The sequence below is a fragment of the Heteronotia binoei genome, chromosome 11 (genome assembly GCF_032191835.1).
Source record: "Heteronotia binoei isolate CCM8104 ecotype False Entrance Well chromosome 11, APGP_CSIRO_Hbin_v1, whole genome shotgun sequence".
Taxonomy (NCBI): Eukaryota; Metazoa; Chordata; class Lepidosauria; order Squamata; family Gekkonidae; genus Heteronotia; species Heteronotia binoei.
In genome coordinates this window covers 68,674,194-68,696,888 of record NC_083233.1, presented here as the reverse complement: position 1 = coordinate 68,696,888, position 22,695 = coordinate 68,674,194, and the positions used below count along the sequence as shown (strand labels likewise).

At 48.6% G+C, this 22,695-nt stretch overlaps 1 protein-coding gene across 1 annotated transcript in view; it reads left to right on the top strand.

The window, feature by feature from the left end:
• ULK1 (unc-51 like autophagy activating kinase 1) overlaps positions 1-21,773 on the top strand; it is a 147,357-nt gene extending 125,584 nt beyond the window's left edge. The window contains exons 21-28 of the mRNA XM_060249366.1: positions 135-250; positions 8,221-8,367; positions 9,301-9,488; positions 11,601-11,779; positions 13,209-13,327; positions 15,892-16,049; positions 19,112-19,247; positions 21,653-21,773. Coding sequence (XP_060105349.1) covers positions 135-250; positions 8,221-8,367; positions 9,301-9,488; positions 11,601-11,779; positions 13,209-13,327; positions 15,892-16,049; positions 19,112-19,247; positions 21,653-21,708 — 1,099 coding nt within the window. The 3' untranslated portion in view covers positions 21,709-21,773. The remainder of the gene's footprint in view (positions 1-134; positions 251-8,220; positions 8,368-9,300; positions 9,489-11,600; positions 11,780-13,208; positions 13,328-15,891; positions 16,050-19,111; positions 19,248-21,652) is intronic.
• Positions 21,774-22,695: the final 922 nt, after the last annotated feature.

The following is a 22,695-nucleotide window of genomic DNA, read 5'->3' as shown; positions in this document are numbered from 1 at the left end:
CCAGAGTGCCCCTAGCCTGCAGACCTGAGATAGCAGATAGAGGTTTCTGCCCCGCCCCACCCTCTGCGCGTTGAAGCGAACGGTCTCTGTGCCTCTCAAATACGCTCCTTTCTCTCTCCTGCCCCTTTCTGCAGATCTCTCAGCACCGGCCGCCTCACCGACCTCCTCCTGAAGGCTGCTTTTGGGGCCCAGATCCCTGAAGCTGGCAGCAGCGACAGCCTGAACAACGAGAAACCCATGGAGATCACAGGTAGCGGAGCGCCCCGGCCCCGGTTTCTCATCTCCCCAGCTCTTTTCCCTCGGCAGCCTGCTGAGTGACGTTTCACAGCCCTTAATTTGAACAAAGCCTGAGTCCTGCGGCACCTTTCAGACCAACAACGTTTTATTCAAAGTATGATTTTTTGTGTGTGTGCACACAACCTTGAGGTGGCTACCTGAACCAGCTTCCGCCAGGATCGAATTCAGGTCATGAGCCTCCTTTGGATACATCTGAAGAAATGCGCAGGCCTATGAAAGCTGGCACCCAAAATTAAACTTTGTCCGTCTGAAAGGTGCCTGCCGGACTCAAACTTCGCTCTACAGCTTCAGACCAACACAGCCAGGGGTGGCCAAACTGTGGCTCTTTCACACATATTGTGCGGCTCCCGAAGGTCCCCATCGGCTGGCTTGGAGAAGGCATCTCCCTTTTTAAACCACTTCTCTAAGCCAGCCAGTAGCCTGGGAGATGCATTTAAAGTTGCTTTCTTTCCACCTTTCCCTCCCCCCATCTATTTGCCTTCCTCCCTTTCTTGCAGCTCTCAAACATCTGACGTTCTTGTCTTGCGGCTCTTGAACATCTGACATTTATTCTATGTGGCTCTTACATTAAGCGAGTTTGGCCACCCCCGGGATAGACCTTAATTTGATGTGCCTGTAGAATCCAGTTAGAGTCCAGTCGCACCTTTAAAACCAACAAAGTTTTATTGAACAAAGCAGGAGTCAAGGAGCATCTTTAAGACCAAGGATTTTTTAATCACAATGTAAGCTTTCGTGCGCACGCGCACTTCTTCAGACGAGGAATGAGGTACAGCAAGCAGAGCTACGTATAGCTGGTGGGGTGTAGAATGCAGAGTGTGGTACAAAGTTAAAATCCAACAGCAGAACAGTAAAATTCAAAAAAGCTTTGATCTGGGTTGCATTAGCGTGGAAAGCTCAATAAAACAGTAACATGTCAGAATGTGCAGATGTCTGTTAATTATTCTATCTGCCTGGGTCAAAATGAAGGCATTTCTTTCCCAGAAGTTTTTCCTGTCCAACTAATTTACCTTTTAGCATACATGCATAGCAATTTCCTTTATTGGCATTATAAAACTGCTAGTATAGAAAAGGGGAGGATAAAAGAAAATTTCAGAAATAAAACATGTGCATGTACAGAAAACATAGCCCATCTTTCGGTTCCGTTCTTAAAAAGTTATGAATGAAATCATTATAAAAGAGCTTAGCTTACCATAGTACTACGTGTAAGTAGAGCTGCCTGGAGGAACTTTGCCACAGTTTGTGACATCCTCAGCAATATTGTTTAGCAAAAACAGCAATTTGTGTGAGTCAGGCATACCTAAAATACTACCAAGAATTGGTGATAAAATGCTATGCCGTACGTTGATGCAGTGACAGCGTTTTAATAGCACCTGGGATACTGTCTCGATGGCACCACCTGCACAGGGTCACAACCTATGAAGGAAAGGTGTGCCATTTACTCTTCCTGTTAGGATCGCTGAGGGGAGGACATGAAGCCTAGCAAAGTGAAGAGGTTCTACGTAGCGTTGAATTCTGAAGTTGGTTAAAGGTAGCTGGGAGGATGACCCAAAATACCTTTTAACATGTGGCATGCAGCATTCTAGCTTGCCATTAGAAAAAAGAACACATTAGACTATGCGCACGAACGCTGACATCTGAATAAAAGTTCGTTGGTCTTAAAGGTGCAACTTGACTCCTGCTTTTAGCACCCAAAAGCTGACATTCTCAATAAAACTTGGCTGGTCTTAAATGTGCTACTGAACTTAACTTTGATCTTCTTCGTGGTCTCTGTGCAGTCCCACACATGGGTTTTCCCGTCAGGACGAACCCTACCTCGGAGATTTTAAAAGCTAGCCTAGGCGTTATTTTTGGCGCGCACTCCCTTTCGCTCTGGGGAGCAGGCATCCACTGCGCATGCCTGGAGCGAGAGGGAGGCGCCCCACCCACTCAGTTTCTTTCCAACCGCCGCCCGGGATAGTCTTACCTCGCTGCGCTCCTCGTTTACCTCAAACATCTAGCCTCCGTTTCTTCACGTTTTCTTCTTTATTCTATTTCTCTTGCTATTTTTTCTTATATTCTTATACTCTCTAAAACAAACAAAAAAAAAAACATAAATATCTTCCCCGCTTTTACCTCAGACCTCCCTTCCCCTACCCCCCCCCCCCCCGGGCGTATGGAAGGAAGGGACAGTAAAATAACCTTTAAAAGGTGTTCGCGTTGTAGGGCGAAAATCCCTACCTCAGACGGACATTCTCTTTGCTTATTCTGCTTGGGAGAAACCCATAAAGTGGACGCCTGTGCGCATTGCCTTCAATTCGGCAAACAGGCGCGCAAAAACAGAGCCGCTAGATTAAGAAGTCATCTTATGGAGTCTGTGCTTCACCCTGAAATGTCTCAAGCTTCTTCTGCAAGTAAGTCGCCCCCCCTCCTGACTCCCCAAGGGGACGGCGCACGGTCGGCAGCTTCAGTGGCCATTGTTCCCAGCAAGCATAAGCCCGGCGACGCCGCGAAAGCCGGCGACGGCGCGAGAACGTCAGAACAAACGGCCGCGTCTACTAAAACGAAAAGTGGGAAGCACACTAAGAAGCACAAGCACTCCGATCCGAAGGGCCCGAAGGATTCGAGAAAACCTACCGATCCGAAAGATCCGAAAAAATCTACCGACCCGAAGGGCTCGAGAAAATCTACCGACCCGAACAAATCTTCGGAACAACACGAGCCTGACAGACAATGTGAGCCCTCCACACCCGGATCCGATACCCAGGAAGCGGCCACCCCGATTACGGAATCGCCGCATCAGCAGACGGAAGAAGTTATTCCGATTCCGTCTCGATCCCCTTCTCTGCAAGGATCCATACCAGACCCTTCGCTGGAGAAGATCCGAGACCCGCTGCAGTGGACTCAACAGCACATCAACCCGAGATCTTTCCGCGATATGTCGAATCCCATCCAATACAGACATGACGCTTATAGGTACTTTGATACTCATCGGTTCCCAGCCAGATCTCCCAGCATCGAGAGGCATCGGTACCATCATACGCGTTTCCCGGAGAGATCCCCTAGTAGGGGGAGGGACCGCTATCGCTACAACCCGAGATCTCGGTCTCCATCCATGTCCCCGAGACGACGCCACTACGCTTCGAGGTCTCCATCAATGGATTCCCATCCATGTTGCGGCTATCATCACTCTCGGTACCGTACCGATTACCACAGGAACCAATCCAAGGAAGCGACTCCTGTCCAACGGAATAAGCAACAAACAAAACAGCCATCTCCGACTCCTTCCACTTCGACTTCTAAACTTAAGAGCCCAACCAGACCTAAAAGCACGACTCCAACCAGACCGGACCCAGCGGCACCCGAACCTGACTCTGATGCCGAATCCGACGCACAATCATCGGACTCGATACAGTCGATGTCCCCTGGATCCCCTGCCTCGGATATCGCCAAACCCGCGGATTTGTCACCTTCCGAAGGGGCAAAGACATACCTGGACTTGATTGCCAACATGGCCTCTGCACTTAACGTTACTCTTACCTCAGATGCACCCAAGGTAACAGACGTGGTACACGACTTGGTGCACTCAGACTTACCTGCTGGTTCCTTTCTGCCGATGTTGCCGGTACACCTAGAAGCCATCAAAGAAGCTTGGGACAACCCAGCATCTATTCCCCCAACTTCAAAACGAATTGAATCCCTTTACAGGATCCAAGCAACGGAGTCGAAATTTTTATTTAGCCATCCAGCCCCGAACTCCTTGATAGTTCATTCTTCTTCTAAATCTAAACAGACACGTCACCCTGTACCTCCTGAGAAGGAAGGCAGGAAATTAGACACCCTAGGAAGGAAAATGTATTCAATTTCTACGGCAAATGCCAAAATCAACAATTACTTAGCTTACTTCGCCGCGTATTCCCACAATATCTCCTCCCAACTACATACGCTGGTCTCTGCCCTACCTGAACCTTCCCAGAAACAAGCCTATAAGCTGCTACAGGAGCTCAACAGGGTTTCAAAGCAACAGATAAATACTATCCGACACTCTGTGGGGTGCACTTCAAAGGCGATGGCTGCCTCAATTGCCCTAAGACGACACGCTTGGCTTCGATCTTCTTCGTTGCAACCTGATCTTAAGTTCAAAATTGAGGACCTTCCCTTCGACGGCCAAGGTCTCTTTAATGCCACAACAGACGATATACTTACCACCGTGGACGACAGCCGCAAACGAGCCAAAAGGCTCGGTGTAGCGCAACAACAACAACAGCAGAGCTATAAGCCCAGACCATGGAAACCAACGCCATTCAAACGCTCCAGATCTCCTCGACAATCTGAATACTGGAAATGTAAGGCGCCTCCTCCGAAGCAATCCTTTAACCAGAGACAGCAGAGACCACAACCACCTAAAAAGGCTGCGTCTTCATCTAAGCAGTCTCTTTGACTTTCTACCTGTACCAACCCAGCACATTTCCAGACTTCTTCCATTTCACGAGAACTGGCAACAAATAACCACGGACAAATGGGTTCTGAATATCATTTTGAGAGGCTACTCGATAGAGTTTCAAACACCGCCAACAAAACATCATTTTGTTTCAACTCCCCCATCCCCTTCCCTTCAGGAAGAAATAGACACCTTAACAGCAAAAGCGGCTATAGAGCCTGTCCCAGACCAGTACCATCGGACCGGATTTTATTCCCTGTACTTTCTAGTTCCCAAAAGGGACGGGGGACACCGCCCGATTCTGGATCTAAGAGCCCTAAACAAATTCATCCGTCACAGAAAATTCAGAATGATCACCTTACAATCGATTCTGCCCTTAATCCCTCGAAACTCTTGGATGGCACTGGTAGATTTACAGGACGCATACTTCCACCTGACAATACACCAATGCCACAGAAAGTTCCTGCGTTTCGCCGTGGGCAGCAACCACTACCAGTTCCGAGCCCTACCCTTCGGACTCTCTACAGCACCACGGACATTTACGAAATGTATGGCGGTAATTGCGGCATACCTCAGACAACGCGGAATTGCAACCTACCCATACATAGACGATTGGCTCCTCGTGGGAGCTTCAAAGGCACAGTTGATGAAGGACATTTCTTTGACACTTGCGCTCTTAGCAGAACTGGGCCTCCAGGTCAATCAACAAAAGTCACATCTGACCTCAACTCAAGACATCCATTTTATAGGGGCTCGCTTGTGCACCACGGACCACAAGGCATACCTTCCTGTAGACAGGATATCTTCCATTCAGACACTAGCCACACAAATAATACAACAACCCAAACAAACAGCCTTCAACATTCAGCGCATGTTAGGACTTATGGCAGCCACGACTGCTGTTTTAACACACGCAAGGCTACGCATGCGAACCCTGCAAATCTGGTTCGTCCGTGCATTTCGACCCCAACGCCAGTCTCAAAGAACCATCCTCACTGTTCCAAACCACATCCTCCCCTCACTCGAATGGTGGACAGTACGAGCTCACCTGCTTGCAGGAATGCCATTTTTACGGCCAAGCCCATCAGCAGTAGTTACAACAGACGCCTCGAGGTGGGGCTGGGGAGCCCATCTCGACATACTCACTGTCCAGGGGCAATGGACACCGTACGAACAGTCGCTCCACATCAATTGTTTAGAGCTTCTAGCTGTTCACAGAGCTTTAAAATCGTTTCTCCCATCTCTTCAAGGCCGACATGTACAAATCGCTTCAGACAATGTGGCGACGGTCTTTTATATAAACAGGCAAGGGGGAACTGCATCCACCCGTCTTTGCAAAAGAGCAATGCATCTTTGGCACTGGAGTATTGCTCATCGGATCCATCTCACTGCGGTACATCTTCCTGGCGTCCAGAATGCTCAAGCGGACAGGCTGAGCAGATATCTTATCAACGACCACGAGTGGTCACTCCACAGGTCATATCTTCTGCCAGTATTCCGGAAATTCGGAACCCCCTCAATAGATGCGTTTGCTGCACCAGACAATGCACAGTGTGCTCTCTTTTTTATGAGAGGTCCGCCCTCACAACAGTCTGCAGGGGATGCCTTCATTCAGACATGGACCGGTCCACTACACTTCCTCTTCCCACCCTTCCCGTTGATAACACGATGTATACAGAAAATTCAACTGGACAACACAGATTGCATTCTAGTGACGCCATGGTGGCCACGCCAGCCATGGTTCACAACCCTCCTCTTTCTGTCAAAAAATACTTACCATCACTTTCCTCTAGCACAGAACCTCCTGTCTCAGCAGAACGGCAGGGTTCTCCATCACGACCCGAACAGGCTTCGCTTGACGGCTTGGAGGATATGTTCTCAGACTTTCCTGAAGGAGTAAGACATGTCCTCTTAAATGCGAGGAAACCAGCAACGAGAAAGTCATACTCCATGAAATGGAAAAGATTTTCCATCTACGCTACCAAGCATAACTTCAGACCTTTTTCGGCTTCCATACCTCAAATCTTGGCATATACACTGCATTTGTCAGAAAAGGGCCTCACGTACTCATCTTTAAAGGTGCACCTTGCAGCAATCTCAGCATTTCACCCGCATGTACAGGGTCGGACTGTCTTTTCACACCCTGCTGCGAAATCCTTTTTAAAAGGAATCTTACACTTGCACCCACCATTGCGGCAAATGTATCCTAGCTGGAGTTTATCGCTAGTGCTAAGCCAGCTAGTAAAACCGCCTTTCGAACCTATGGCTACGATACTGCTTCACCTTCTCTCATGGAAGACGGCACTATTAGTCGCACTCACCTCTGCTAAGAGAGCAAGTGATATTTGTGCGTTCAGAGCAGACTCGCCTTACACCATTTTTCACCACGATAGGGTGGTGTTACGGCCAGACCCTGCCTTCTTACCCAAGGTGGTTTCCGCATTTCATTTGCACAGAATCACAACCTTACCTGCCTTTTTCCAACGTCCTACGGACAAGGGTCAAGCAGCTCTACACTGTCTAGATGTTAGAAGAGCACTTGCTTACTATATAGATAGAACAGCATCGTTCCGTACGGACTCCAGACTTTTTGTGGCCTACGGCCGCCTTAATAAGGGAAAAAAGATATCTACGCAGAGACTGTCAAAATGGTTGGTTGCTGCTATAGAGCTGTGCTACAAACTCGCAAAGCAACCAGTCCCATCTGCCATACGAGCTCATTCCACAAGAGCTTTGTCAACGTCATCTGCCCTTGCCAGGGGTGTATCCATGGAAGACATTTGCGCTGCTGCCGCCTGGTCTTCCCCTTCGACCTTCGCTATGCACTACGCTTTGGACGTTCGTGCTAGGCGAGATGCATCCTTCGGACAAGCAGTACTCCGCTCCATCTTTGACTAAGGATGCTTGGTGAGTAATTGCTTACCTTGTAGCCTGTTATGTGCTGACTGTGTTGCACTAACCTTTGCATTATTCTTTTCTCCAACTCTAGTGCCAGCACCCACCACCTTGCAAGTCAGCTTATCAGTCACCCATGTGTGGGACTGCACAGAGACCACGAAGAAGATAAACAGGTTACTCACCTGTAATTGATGATCTTCGAGTGGTCATCTGTGCAGTCACACACGCCCGCCCAGCCATCCCCGCTGCTGGCTACTGGTCCTATACAACCGCTCACCTACTATGTCAGCGGCGGGGAAAGAAACTGAGTGGGTGGGGCGCCTCCCTCTCGCTCCAGGCATGCGCAGTGGATGCCTGCTCCCCAGAGCGAAAGGGAGTGCGCGCCAAAAATAACGCCTAGGCTAGCTTTTAAAATCTCCGAGGTAGGGTTCGTCCTGACGGGAAAACCCATGTGTGTGACTGCACAGATGACCACTCGAAGATCATCAATTACAGGTGAGTAACCTGTTTTTCTCTTGCTTCAGACCACTGTGGCTGCCAGCTTGGATCTATCGATCAGCCTGTGTTTATTGTCTTTTTTCCCATTTCTTTGCTCTTTCTTCCTGCAGCTCCACCAGCTACCTGTGGAGGAAACTTGAACGCCAGGGCCAGGGACGGGGGCTCAGCCAGTCCTTCCCCAGTGATCTTCACTGTCGGATCCCCTCCCAGTGGGACAACGCCGCCGCAAACCACCACCCGGGCAAGAATGTTTTCAGGTAACCCTCTCCTTGACACCATTGCCTTCATTAACTTCTGTCTTTCAATGCAGGGTAAGAGGGGCATCCTGTATGGCTGCAGAAGTGGGGAATCCAATGCAGGCAACCCTACGTGTATGCATGGGTAGGAGTATAATAATATGATTGGAGAAACATCTGGAGCAGAGGTCCATCAGTGGCTATTAGTCACAAGGTATAGATGGAAATCTCTATCTGGGGCAAGGGATGCTCTGTATTAGGGGTAGCTAAGCTCGGGAGCCACATTTGGCTCTTTTTAACACATCTTGGCCCTGTTCACACAGCTTGTTAAGCCCGCATTAAACTGACCTGGTTCCGTTCCGAATATCTTTGTTCCGGATATTATCGATCAGACTGAAGATTTAAATTGCTATAATTAAACTAGGTCGGGTTGGTAATTTATGTTTGGTACATTAAAAAAACGGGGCGGAGGGGGGGGAATGGGAGGGAAGAGGTCGCTGTTCTTCAGCCTGGTGGTTTTCAGCTTTTTTAATTTATTTTTTAATTTATTTTGTAATTTATATCCCGCCCTTCCCACCAAGTGGCTCAGGGCGGCTTACAACATAGAATCCTACATAAATATAGTTTAAACATTTAAACAGTTAAAATAATTGAAACATTTAAAACATTTAAGACATTTAAAACATTAAGAGCAGCAGAAGTCTAATAAAACTACATTTAGTTTCTTGTGCCGGTTAGTTATAGGCCAGCCGGAAGAGGGTTGTCTTACAGGCCCTGCGGAACTGAGCAAGGTCCCGCAGGGCCCTCACCTCTTCCGGCAGCTGGTTCCACCAGGAAGGGGCCATAACAGAAAAAGCCCGGTCCCTGGTGGATTTTAAACGGGCTTCTTTTTGCGTGATCGTGAGCATACTGGTAACTTTTGGGCTTTTTTTTTTTTAAATTTTGACTGCTTAGTGGGATCTTCTAGCTCCTTAAGTTCCGGAGGATCTTTCAGCGGGCGGCATTTGATCATGGGAGCTGGCACAGACATGTTGGAAGCCCCATCGGGGTTCAGATACACATTTGCTGACCCTGTCACTGCCAACCTAGAAGGAACGGTCACTTTTGAGGCCCCTGAGCTACCGGAGGAAACTCTGATGGAGGTGAGTTGCGATCTGCCCCCTCCCCCCAATTCAAAAACATATCAGATCTAAAAGTCAACAGATTAACCATTGACAGGGCAGCGTGCATTCTATACATTGGAGAAACGTCGACTAAGGGGTGACCTGATAGAGGTTTACAGGATTCTGCGTGGGATAGAGAAGGTAGAGAAAGATGTACTTTTCCCCGTTTCTCACAATACAAGAACTCGTGGACATTCAATGAAATTGCTGAGAGTCGAGTTAGAACTGATAAAAGGAAGTACTTCACCCAAAGGGTGATTCACACATGGAATTCACTGCCTCAGAAGGCGGTGGCAGCTACTTGCATAGACGACTTCAAGAGGGGATTGGATAAACATATGGAGCAGAGGTCCATCCGTGGCTATTGGCCACAGCGTATTGTTGGAACTGTCTGGCGCAAGTGATGCTCTGTATTCTTGGTGATTGAAAGGGGGGGGGACACAGTGGGAGGGCTTCTAGTGTCCTTGCCCCACTGATGGACCTCCTTATGGCACCTGGGTTTTTTGGCCACTGTGTGACACAGAGTGTTGGAGTGGATGGGCCACTGGCCTGATCCAACATGGCTTCTCTTATGTTCTTATGTGACACAGAGTGTTGGACTGGATGGGCCATTGGCCTGATCCATCATGGCTTCTCTTATGTTCCTACATTCCTTAGGGTTATGATCAATGCTTGTACAGCTCAACATGTGATACAAATTCCACATTTATCCAGGGACTGGTTCCCAGTTTAATTCACCAGTGAATGCCCATTGGTTCTTCCTTACAAACAGATGCACCTGCAAGACGTATGCGTGTTCATTGGCACATGCAAAAAGGGGCTGTGATAGGGATGCTCCAGGGTGAGAGCTGAGACAGAGCCAATCTTCTGTGTGGACTCAATTCAGAGTAGACAGAGGAGGGAAACTTAACTCTTCTAAAGCTTGACATCTGGGGGAAAGAGATGACTCTTTACACTGATAAAAGGGGTTCCTTTGCTTGTTGTTGAAGGTCGCCTCTAGGGTTGCCAACCTTCAGCTGTGGCCTGGAGTGGTCCTAGACTTACAGTGGATCTCAAGACTAGAGAACAGAGCTGCTTTTTTTTTTTTGTTTGAGCTAGAATGCAGTCCCGGCTGGCTTGGCATCGGGGGTGTGTGTGGTCTAATATGCAAATGAGTTCCTGCTGGGCTTTTTTTCTACAAAAGAAACCCCCTGTTAGAGATCATTTCCTCTGAAAGTAATATCAGCTTTGGAGGGTGAGCTCTATGGCATCACAACCTGCCTAAACTTTCTCCCCTCCCAAATTCTGCTCTCCACGGGTAGCACCATGAAATCTCCAGGGATTTCTCAGGCTAGAGTTGACTTCTTTAAAAAAAAATGTTCCAAAGCAGCCTAGGACAGTAACAAAAGCAGACAGTATATTTATAATGTATTAAAGCAAACAGAGGCTTACAAGCATCTCAAGATGGAGGAAACAGTCGCCTAAAACTGTTCTGCAAGTAACAGCCAACACAATGGCAACTCAGAAGATGATGAAGAAGAAGATATTGGATTTATATCCCGCCCTCCACTCCGAAGAGCGGCTCACAATCTCCTTTACCTCCCCCCCCCACAACAGACACCCTGTGAGGTAGATGAAGAGATTGGATTTATATCCTGCCCTCCACTCCGAAGAGTCTCAGAGCGGCTCACAATCTCCTTTACCTTCCTCCCCCACAACAGACACCCTGTGAGGTAGATGAAGATATTGGATTTATATCCTGCCCTCCACTCCAAAGAGTCTCAGAGCGGCTCACAATCTCCTTTACCTTCCTCCCCCACAACAGACACTCTGTGAGGTGGGTGGGGCTGGAGAGGGCTCTCACAGCAGCTGCCCTTTCAAGGACAACCTCTGCCAGAGCTATGGCTGACCCAAGGCCATTCCAGCAGGTGCAAGTGGAGGAGAGGGGAATCAAACCCGGTTCTCCCAGATAAGAGTCCGCACACTTAACCACTACACCAAACTGGCTCTCAGACTTAGATATTTCCCCCTCCCCCCTTGTGTGGATCAGCAGCCTCTTGATCAAAGCAGGCCTTTCACGCTCCTCTCTCTTTGGTCTTCTCCCCGGCACAGCAAGAGCACACGGACATCTTGCACAGCTTGCGTTTCACCCTGGCCTTCGTCCACTACGTGATGGAGATAGCCGCCATCAAAGGGAGCACGAGCGAGATGAACAGCTCAGCCGCCTCCGAGTACCAGCTGCAGGAGAGTGTCGTGGCTGACCAGATCAGCCTGCTGAGCAAAGAATGGAGGTAAGGACCAGACATGGTGAACCGACCAGACTCAGACTACGAAGGCTGGCAGGAAACTGGACAGGCCAACCTCCTTAGGCTCATACCAGGTTTGCTGTGCAGTTGACGGAACCCTTTGCTTAAGAGGGGAAGCTTTCTTATTTCCTTAGATCTTCCTAGCTTCTCCCTCTGCACTCCAGGGATCAACCAACCAGTGTCCTCCTCTGCTCTGGGCTTGCTGGGGTGCAAACAACTCCAGCAAGTATTGATAGGCCCCATCTCCCTCCTTGTGAGCTACCCAGGCTTACTCCCACTGCCCCTCTCCGTTGCCATGACAGCCAAGTGAATATCTGGCGCTCCAAGCCATGGCATTAAACATCTAGACTTGCTGTCAAGTCATGAACAACTCTTGGACATCCCCAGGACCGTGAGGTTTTAAAGGTAACAGATGCCTTTCTCTGCCCTGCAACCCCAATCTTCTTTGGGGGTCTCCCACCCAAGTTCTAACCAGGGCTGACCCTTCTTAGCTTCTGAACTCTGATGAGATTGGGCTAGTCCAGGGGTGGCTAAACTTGCTTCATGTAAGAACCACATAGGTTAAATGTCAGGTGTTTGAGAGCCGCACGACACGAACATCAGGTGTTGGAAGGAAGGGAAATAGATGGGGGGAGGGAGAGGTGGAAAGAAAGTAACTTTAAATGCATTATTCAAGCTGCCAGCTGGCTCGGCTTGGAGAAGTGATTTAAAGAGAAAAATGCCTTCTCCAAGCCTGCCGATAGAGTGGTGGGGGCTTCGAGAGCCACATAATATGTGTGAAAGAGCCACATGTGCCTCCTGAGCCACAGTTCAGCCACACCTGGGTTAGTCAGCTCATGGTAAGTCTGGGTTTGCCCTAAACCTGCTTTGTAGAGGTTCCAAGGCACACGGGAACCTTCTGAACTACAGCAGCTGCCAGATATCGTTAATGTTCCCCGTCACGGCTTTATATTTCTGGAACAACCCTCAAGACTAAAGGGAATTAGGTGATGCTAATAAAACGGAGCCCCGCTTGTGTGTTAAAGCCCCGTGTGCAAAACAGGTATTCTATCTGGGCATAACTCGTTCTAATGAAAACTGAGTTTGGCTTTTGGGAGAGCTTTTGATAGAGCTTGGCGGAACATTTTATGGTTCCCTTCCGAGCAGCAAACAGACTAAAACGGCAAATGCACATTTACTTATTTTTTGTAACGCGTACAGTTTCCAGAATTTGAGTTGTGCGATTCAAGACAATAGAACCATAGGATAGGGAAGGGGGCATAAAAGCCATCTAGTCCAACCCCCTGCTCAACACAGGATCATTGCATTTTCCTTTTGTGCAAAGATGCCCATAGCCAGCCCATTACACCGTTGCGTGGAGAACTGCAGAGGGTGTTGCAAAGCCTCCATTCACTGGCTTGTCTTCCTTTCCCAGCTATGCCGAACAGCTGGTGTTGTACCTGAAGGTGGCGGAACTCTTATCCTCGGGCCTCCAGATGGCCATCGACCAGATCCGGGCAGGCAAGCTGTGTCTCTCCTCTACGGTTAAGCAAGGTAAGACCCGGCCCGTGAGTGGGGGAGGGGCTTTGACAAGCAGGAAGGCTGGAGAGGTAGTTTAACTTGCCCCAGAAGTCAGCCTATTGTGTTTCCATACACTTTACCCACTGTGGGGTAAAGGGACCAATTAGCGAATGGTGTCTTGGGTATGAATTTTGAGGGAATTGCACGAGAATCAAATAAAGTGGTCAGTTATGTTCATGAACTGCTAAGCGGGGAGATTACCTTTTGAGCCAGAATGAATTCTGCTGGGTTTTGTTCGAGACTGTGTGGACTATTCAGATTTGGAATTACTACTAAGTTTACTTACCGCAGCAAGGAAGGTTACTGCAAGAAACTGGGAAAAGGCAGAATCACCAACTATTAGTGAGCGGTTTAACGAGATATGGCTTATTGAACTCTACTATTTAAGGTGATATACCATCAAAGGACTAGCAGGAGTTGTCAGAGAAGAAATTGCCAATGGGAGTAACTTTATGGAATCTGATTTATTTACTAAATATTGGATGTTACTCACTTGTTTTTTGGAATGGGAAACATATATGATAAGATGATGATACTGGATTTATATCCTGCCCTATACTCTGAATCTTTGAGAGAGCAGTCAGAATCTCCTCTACCTTCTCTCCCCCCCACAACAGACACCCTGTGAGGTGGGTGGGGCTGAGAGAGCTCTTACAGCAGCTGCCCTTTCAAGGGCAACTCCTATGAGAGCTATGGCTGACCCAAGGCCATTCCAGCAGGTGCAAGTGGAGGAGTGGGGAATCAAACCCGGTTCTCCCAGATAAGAGTCAGTGCACTTAACCACTACACCAAATTGGTTCTAAGATATACCCACATTACGATTTCTTGCAAAAGTACTGGGGAATTTGTTTTGTGTATATATGTGTATATGTTTGAGTAAATGTAATGAGTGTTCGTTTGTGCTCAAATAGAAAATAATAATAATTTCTAAAGGCATAGTGCTGCTGTTTTCATGAATGATTCTCTCAGAATCCAGTTCTGAATGGGCGGAAAGCCACAGCCATACATCCGGGTTTTGCAAAAGCCCATTTGCAAAGAAAAGGCAGCACAAAGTATCATCGCTACCCTCCTCCCTACATTACCCACATGCTTCCCGGGACACAGCCTGTGCAATCTTAAACAGAGGGTACACCACTCTAAGTCAATAGAATCCAATGGGGTTACAAGAGTGTAACTCTGTTTGGGATTGCGCTTGAATACCGCATGGTCAAACTATCCCATACTTCCTCTCTTTTCCTTAAAAATGAGTGATCATCCTCTAACTTTGGGCTCTGGCAGCAATTTTTCTCCAGGCCAGACTGACCAGAGATCTTGGAGGTTTTTCTTGCCATCTGCTGGGCGTGGAGCAGGGGTTACTAGGTGTGTGGGTGGGGAGGTATTTGTGAGTTTCCTGCACTGTTCAGGAGGCTGGACTAGATAACCTTGGAGGTACCTTCCAACTCTCTGATTCTGTGAATGGTTTTTAGCATTCCCCCCCCCCCCTCCGGTTTTGTTTTTCCTGGCTTGGAACGTCGCTGTCGGGTCTCCACACAATCTCAGATTGCTGGCTTTAAAAAAAATAGAAAACAAATTGCCTCATCCGGACGTTTCTGCATTTAGCGACGTGCGAGAGCTTAATGATAATTGATGTGGATGCAACTTAATAATTGCATGTTGTGTCTGGGCTATTAAGTCAAGAACAGTTGCTCAGCAGGCGGAATCACTCGTTTCTGAGGTGACTCAGGCGGGAAGTCGAGAAAAACAAGAGTCCAGAGGAGCAAAAAAATGACGTTTATGTCGATGTTCAAACACAACAGCTAGTTCCCTACCTGTTAGATAACGATAGGTAGAGTTCCTGAGTAACTGGATCTGGCAGCTAATCAGCACATTTTCAGCCGCCCTGAGCCACCTTGGTGGGAAGGGCAGGATATAAATCATTCATTCATTCATTCATTCATAAATAAATAAATAAATTTTCTAGTGAGTGGTCTGTGCCAATCTGCAAGCCCTTTGCCTTTGCAGACCCTTGGGGTCCCCCAGACCCCAGTTCAGGGGTGGAATTCTAGCAGGAGCTCCTTTGCATATTAGGCCACACACCCCTGATTTAGCCAATCCTCTAAGAGCTTACAAGGCTCTTTTTTGTAAGCTCCAGGAGGATTGGCCACATCAGGGGTGGAATTCTAGCAGGAGCTCCTTTGCATATTAGGCCATACCCCCCTGATGTAGCCAATCCTCCAAGAGCTTACAAGGCTCTTTTTGTAAGCTCTTGGAGGATTGGCTACATCAGGAGGGTGTGGCCTAATATGCAAAGGAGCTTCTGCTAGAATTCCACCCCTGTGTATATAATTAATAGCAACTTGGGTAAGGAAGCTCAAGACCATTATTACAGATCCAAGGATCCAGCTGGGGAAGGGAGATCTGGGGTTCAGACCAACCACAGGTCAAGAGTTTTGCGGCACAGATGCTTTATAAGCAGCTGGGTGAGAAGCAGGCAGGAAATGGGGATCTGCCTACTGGGCAGTGACCGATGACCCCCTTCCCCTTCTTCCCCATGCCAGTTGTACGGAAGCTGAACGAGCTGTACAAATCCAGCGTGTCGTCCTGCCACTGCCTGAACATGCGGCTGCAGAGGTGGTTCCTGGATAAGCAGAAGCTCATGGACCGCATCAACAGCATCACCGCAGAGAAGCTAATCTTCAGCCACGCTGTGCAAATGGTAAGGCAGGCTTCGGGAAAGGGGCCGTGGCTCAGTGACAGAGCATCTGCTCGCCATGCAAAAGGTCCTAGCCAGGTTCAATCCTCAGTATCTCTGGCTAAATGATGTGGCAGTAGGTGATGGGAAAGACCTCTGCCTGAGACCCTGGAGAGCCCGTGCCAGTCTGAGTAGATAATACCGACCTTCATTGACTGGTGGTCTGATTCTGTAGAAGACAGCTTCATGTGTTCATGTTCTTAATGGCTGCTAGGGCAATGGGGTGGAGATGGGTTAGATCTTGGGGTCTGGATGTTTTGGTTGCTGACAGCCAAACTAGACAGGATTTTTTTTTTTCCTGCCCTGAACTCTCCTTCGTGATAGCCCCGATGGGCTGCATCCGTAGCCGCTCACCAGGGTAGATAAAGCCATCTGGGGTTGGCGAAATAGTGTTGGGTAGAAGGGCGAAGACCCTTTTCCTTTCGTGCTGCAGGTTCGATCGAATAGAACCCCTGCAACGCATAGGAACAGGAGCTGCTATTTGACCGCAGGGAATTAGTGCTAGGTTTGTCAGTGACGTTTTAGGCTGATTGTGCATTGAGCAGGGAGTTGGACTAGAGCTTTCAGCTCTGTAATTCTAACCCGGACCTAGTTCAGGGGCAGGCAGGGGTGCGGGTGTTCAGATCTCATCTAATTTGGCCCTGAGTCTGTCAAGGTTCTTTGCCAATCCCCTGGGACTCCACCCTTCACTCGCCACCGCTGCTTACCTCCCCACAACTATCTTCCGGAACTTCTTCAAAGTTCCGGAAGATACCACAGCTCACCTGGAGTATTGTGTTCAGTTTTGGGCACCACATTTTAAGAAGGATATAGACAAACTGGAACAACGGGTCCAGAGGAGGGCAACGAAGATGGTGAGGGGTCTGGAGACCAAGTCCTATGAAGAAAGATTGAAGGAGCTGGGCATGTTTAGCCTGGAGAGGAGGCGGCTGAGAGGTGATATGATCACCATCTTCAAGTACTTGAAGGGCTGTCATAGAGAGGAGGGTGCGGGATTGTTTTCTGTGGCCCCAGAAGGTAGGACCAGAACCAATGGGTTGAAATTAAATCAAAAGAGTTTCCGGCTCAACGTTAGGAAGAACTTCCTGACCATTAGAGCGGTTCCTCAGTGGAACAGGATTCCTCAGGAGGTGGTGGGCTCTCATTCCTTGGAGGTTTTGAAACAGAGGCTAGATGGCCATCTGACAGCAATGAAGATCCTGTGAATTTAGGGGGAGGTGTTTATGAGTTTTCTGCATTGTGCAGGGGGTTGGACTAGATGACCCTGGAGGTCCCTTCCAACTCTGTGATTAGAAGGAGAAGGAGGAAAATCAACGGAGGAATCCAGCTCAACATTAGGAGGAACTTCCTGACCGTTAGAGCGGTTCCTCAGTGGAACAGGCTTCCTCGGGAGGTGGTGGGCTCTCATTCCTTGGAGGTTTTTCAACAGAGGCTAGATGGCCATCTGACAGCAACGAAGATCCTGTGAATTTATGGGGAGGTATTTGTGAGTTTCCTGCATTGTGCAGGGGGTTGGACTAGATGACCCTGGAGGTCTCTTCCAACTCTATGATGCTAAGTAGTGTGGGTCTCCTTGGTGTGGGCCTGCAGAGAGAGGGGGGCCTGTAAGCCAAGCGGCTAGAGCAGCGTTTGTGGCAGAATTTCTTTCGAGGTTGATTCTCTGATGAAATTGGCAACAAGGTGTCCAAGCTATTCAGCGCTATTCTGCATTCATATTGCTAACAGTTTAGGCTGAGAATCTAGGTTGGTCGAAAGTAGGTGAAAGGTAACGGCTATCCCAGGGCAGCCTTAGCCTTATATGGTATGAGCAGCAACCGGATACTGACCATCAGTAGATGCAGCTGCAGATTCTGGAATGCATGATATCAGATAAGATAGAGGTAAGTGGTAAAGTTTCCAAGGGGAAACCGTTTATAAACCCTGGGATTTTGAGCAGAAGTGGCTGCCTGCATGAGAGACATGGGGTCTGTATGCTGGTCAAGCCCTGAAATTAACAACCCTTGTTAATTTCAAGCCATGAATCCAGCATCTCCTGTTTGAGGCCTGAAACATAGCCTATATCAGGGGTGTCAAAATGATTTGTTACGAGGGCCGGATCTGACGTAAATGAGACCTTGTTGGGCTGAAATATGTCGGGTTGGGTTGGGCTGGACCACGTTGAGCTGGGTCATATGTGTAGCTATTTAAGATTAGGTAGCAGAGATGTAAACTTTATAAAGGATATAGACAAACACAATTCAATATATATATTTTTAAAAACTTAAAACATTAGCACTCATTGGTCTTAAAGCTGCTTTCTTTGTATTTCTACCACGGGATCCAAGGAACTGGGCAAAGGAAGCTCTGGCTCTTTTCTTCTTTCCCCACGGGACTGGTGGGGGGAGGAGCCTCAGCCAACAGAAAGGAGGCTTGGCTCAGTAGCTCTACTGTGCGATTGAGAGAGCCTGGAAAAACAAGCTCCGCCTCCTCCCCTTCCTCCCTCAGCCAATGGAGAAAATGGAGGTTTTGCTCTGTAACTCCTGTGCAATTGAGCAAGCCTGGCAGAGCAAGCTGTGATGCAGAAGGAAGCAAGAGAGAGAGAGAAGGAAGCAGATGACAACCAGTTGCTCAGGGGCCTAAAAGAAGCCCTCTGAGGGCCTGATTCGGCCCCCGGACTGCATGTTTGACACCTCTGGCCTATATTCTCAAACATAGAATATAACTCTGATATAGAATAGGTTTTAATTCATTCTTTTTACAGGTATTGGGTTATAAGATAGAGTAAGTTTAGCTATAAGAACTGGGTAAAGTTCACCTGAATACTAAATGCATAACCTTCTAACTGTATCCGGAATGTTACCTATTGTTTTTTGCTTATGTATTTTCAAGCCTCCTGTCTGGAGTAGAAACCTTAAGTGTAATAAAGTTTATCTGTTGTCAGCTCCTGAGGTGGTTTGGGTTACTGTGGGTACAATAAGGTGTACAGAAGTAAATCCCGCCTCAGCGTTCTATGGCAGAAAGATCACCAAGGCCATCCTCTCTTCCAGGTTCAGGCTGCGGCGCTGGACGAGATGTTCCACCACAGAGAGGACTGTGCCCAAAGATACCACAAGGCGCTGCTGCTGATGGAGGGCCTCTTGAACATCATCACGGAGCAAGGAGACATTGAGAACATTAACAAATGTAAGGGGCCACTGTGGGTGAGCTCAGGAAGGGTCGGGGTAGAGTTAGAAGAAGAAGAAGATATTGGATTTATATCCCGCCCTCCACTCCGAAGAGTCTCAGAGCGGCTCACAATCTCCTTTACCTTCCTCCCCCACAACAGAAACCTGTGAGGTAGATGAAGATATTGGATTTATATCCCGCCCTCCACTCCGAAGAGTCTCAGAGCAGCTCACAATCTCCTTTACCTTCCTCCCCCGCCACAACAGACACCCTGTGAGGTAGATGAAGAGATTGAATTTATATCCCGCCCTCCACTCTGAAGAGTCTCAGAGTGGCTCACAATCTCCTTTACCTTCTTCCCCCACAACAGACACCCTGTGAGGTAGATGAAGAGATTGAATTTATATCCCGCCCTCCACTCTGAAGAGTCTCAGAGCGGCTCACAATCTCCTTTCCCTTCCTCCCCCACAACAGACACCCTGTGAGGTGGGTGGGGCTGAGAGGGCTCTCCCAGCAGCTGCCCTGTCAAGGACAGCTCTGCCAGAGCTATGGCTGACCCAAGGCCATTCCATCAGGTGCAAGTGGAGGAGTGGGGAATCAAACCCAGTTCTCCCAGATAAGAGTTCGCACACTTGACTATTACACCAAACTGGCTCTCCTTAGGTCAAGACGGGTAGCCCTGTTGGTCTGTCTGCAGCCGTAGATCCGAAAAAGATCTTCAGATCTGAAGAAGTGAGTCATGACTCCTGAAGGCTCCTCCCCTGCCACAAATTTTGTTAGTCTTTTAGGTGCTCCTGGACTCTTGCTCTTTTCTGCTGCTACAGACAGACTAACACGGCTACCCATCTTGATCTTACTCTAACCATGACACACCAAAACCAGGGGTGGAATTCTAGCAGGAGCGCCTTTGCATATTAGGCCACACACCCCGATGTAGCCAATCCTCCAAGAGCTTACAAAAAAGAGCCTTATAAGCTCTTGGAGGATTGGCTGCATCAGGGGTGTGTGGCCTAATATACAAAGCAGCTCCTGCTAAAATTTCACCCCTGACCAAGACCATGCATCCTCCTGGCCTGAATCAAGACCTAGGTTTCCTGTCTCATCACCAAGGCTGATTTCTCCATGCCTACTCTTCCCTCTGCTTATCACACCTGCAATTGTCATTCGCCTGCTAATGTCATTCAGCATCTGAAATCACTCCGCTCTCTGAGGCAGAGGGACAGAGGAACTCATATTCTAGCTGTATCTGAAGACATGAACAGTGACTCACGAAAGCTCATCCCCTGCCACAAATTTGATTAGACTTCAAGGTGTTACCAGACTTTTACTCTTTTCAAGTGGTAGAGTAAGGGTTAACCTTACAGGGGAAAGAGCTTTGCACCTTTGCGAATCGATCTTTCGTAGGAGTGCCACATCAGTGCTGAAAGGTTAAGGAGGGGGTACAGAAGCATTATGTTCTGCTCCCTCTGCAGGAATCCCTACCATCAGAAGATCTGGAAGAAGCAGAGAATTACTTTTTGCTCTTTTTAGCTGTGCGGGTGTCTAGCAGGCTTAAAAGGAGTCCAAAAGAGTCAAACTCTGATCTCTTCCAGGAAGATGTATTTGTGTATGAAACTGCTGTATGCTTTGGGGTGGGGGGGCACATGGACTAACCCCCTCCTGACTTGGACCCTCTGCCCCTGAGTGAAGCAGCCCCCCAAAACCTGCGAACTTCCCAGGGAAAATGCTTAGATCTATTGATTTAAAAGGGGGGGGGGGTTAGAGCCAAGTTCCCCAACTTTTTTAAGCCTGTGAGCACCTTTGGAATTCTGATGCAGCATGGTAGAGGCAGCTGCAAAATGGCTGCCGCAGGCAGACACAAAACGGCTGCCGCAGTTGACCGTCTATCACTCAGTGAGCATCCTTGTGCTGTAATGTTTTTAACTTTTTTTTTAAGAAGTATGCACAACCAATCAGATTTCCAGTGGCCCATCAGAAGCCCTGCTAGGGAAAAACCCCACCCACTTTCTAAAAACATTTGGTGGACATTGTGAAAGGGGAGGGATGGTGACTCAGTGGTAGAGCATCTGCTTGGTAAGCAGAAGGTCCCAGGTTCAATCCCCGGCATCTCCAACTAAAAAGGGTCCAGGCAAATAGGTGTGAAAAACCTCAGCTTGAGACCCTGGAGAGCCACTAAAGGGGAGGAACAGTGGCTCAGTGGTAGAGCATCTGCTTGGTAAGCAGAAGGTCCCAGGTTCAATCCCCGGCATCTCCAACTAAAAAGGGTCCAGGCAAGTAGAGACCCTGGAGACCGCTGCCAGTATGAGTAGACAATACTGACTTTGATGGACCGAGGGTCTGATTCAGTATAAGGCAGCTTCATATGTGTGGCCGATAGCAGGATGGATGGCAAAAGTGGTCAGCTTCCCTTTTTGCTTTTTCAGGTAAAATGTGCATCGAGCGCCGACTGTCAGCCCTGCTGTCTGGGATCTGTGCGTGACGGAACGAGCCCTCGCCCCACAGGTGGCCGCCATCTCAGGACACTCCCTGCTCAGAAGGAAGGGGACACGCTTCATTCAGACGAGTCTCCACTGCAAAACCACTTGGACGCTGGCAGGGGTCTCGTTCCCCGGCGGCTGCATCCGAGGAGATCATTTCCAGGTTTGGGTCACTGCTTCTCTCCCTCCCACTTCAGGGATGGCAGCGAGGATATGACTGCAAGCCGTCTGAGATGTCCCAAACGGAGAGAAAGGCGCTTGCCCCTTTCCCTTTTGGTGGCAGATACTGGATAAAGGATCAAACCTCCTCCTTCACGTGTCCCCCTTTGGAGGACGGGGCTACCACCGGGCTGGTCCCGTTGGTGAGCTGGGGATGCTCTTATCGCTTTGTGCGCCATTGCTGGCGGTGGATGCATCAAACGCTTTCGCTCACGGACAACAGGAATTGGTTGGGAGTCCGTGGCATTGGTTGGGAAAAGCATTATTCTGCGGTCGGGTCTTCTCTCTCCCAACTTGATGGATAGCTGGTCTCTCGGGAGCTTCCTGAAGACTCATCGGTCCTCCCGGTTGCTAAAGCATTTCAATACAGGCAGCACGGAAATAGGAGGAGCAATCAACACGGCGGGGGGGGGGGGGGCAAAACCAAAACTCCCCTTTTGCTCGGACGACTGCAGCTTTCACCCTTCCGCAGCAAAGCTGGAATCCGCTTCCAGGACAGCACGTCTCGGGGGGAGTGGCGTTTCTGACTCGCTACGTGGGAGAAGCAGCCAAGAGATTCTTTTTAAAAAAAATAAAAATAGATCTTTATCTTACGAATTATTTGGGGCAGCTGAAATCGAGTACGGACTGTCTCGCATCAGTTTCAAGAAGCCAAAACGTGTTATATATATATATTTTCTTCTTCACCCACGGAGGGAAATCCTAAGTCGATGCACGGATCTGGCCCCTCCCGTCCTCACGACGCCACATATCCAGCATGAGAAAAAGCA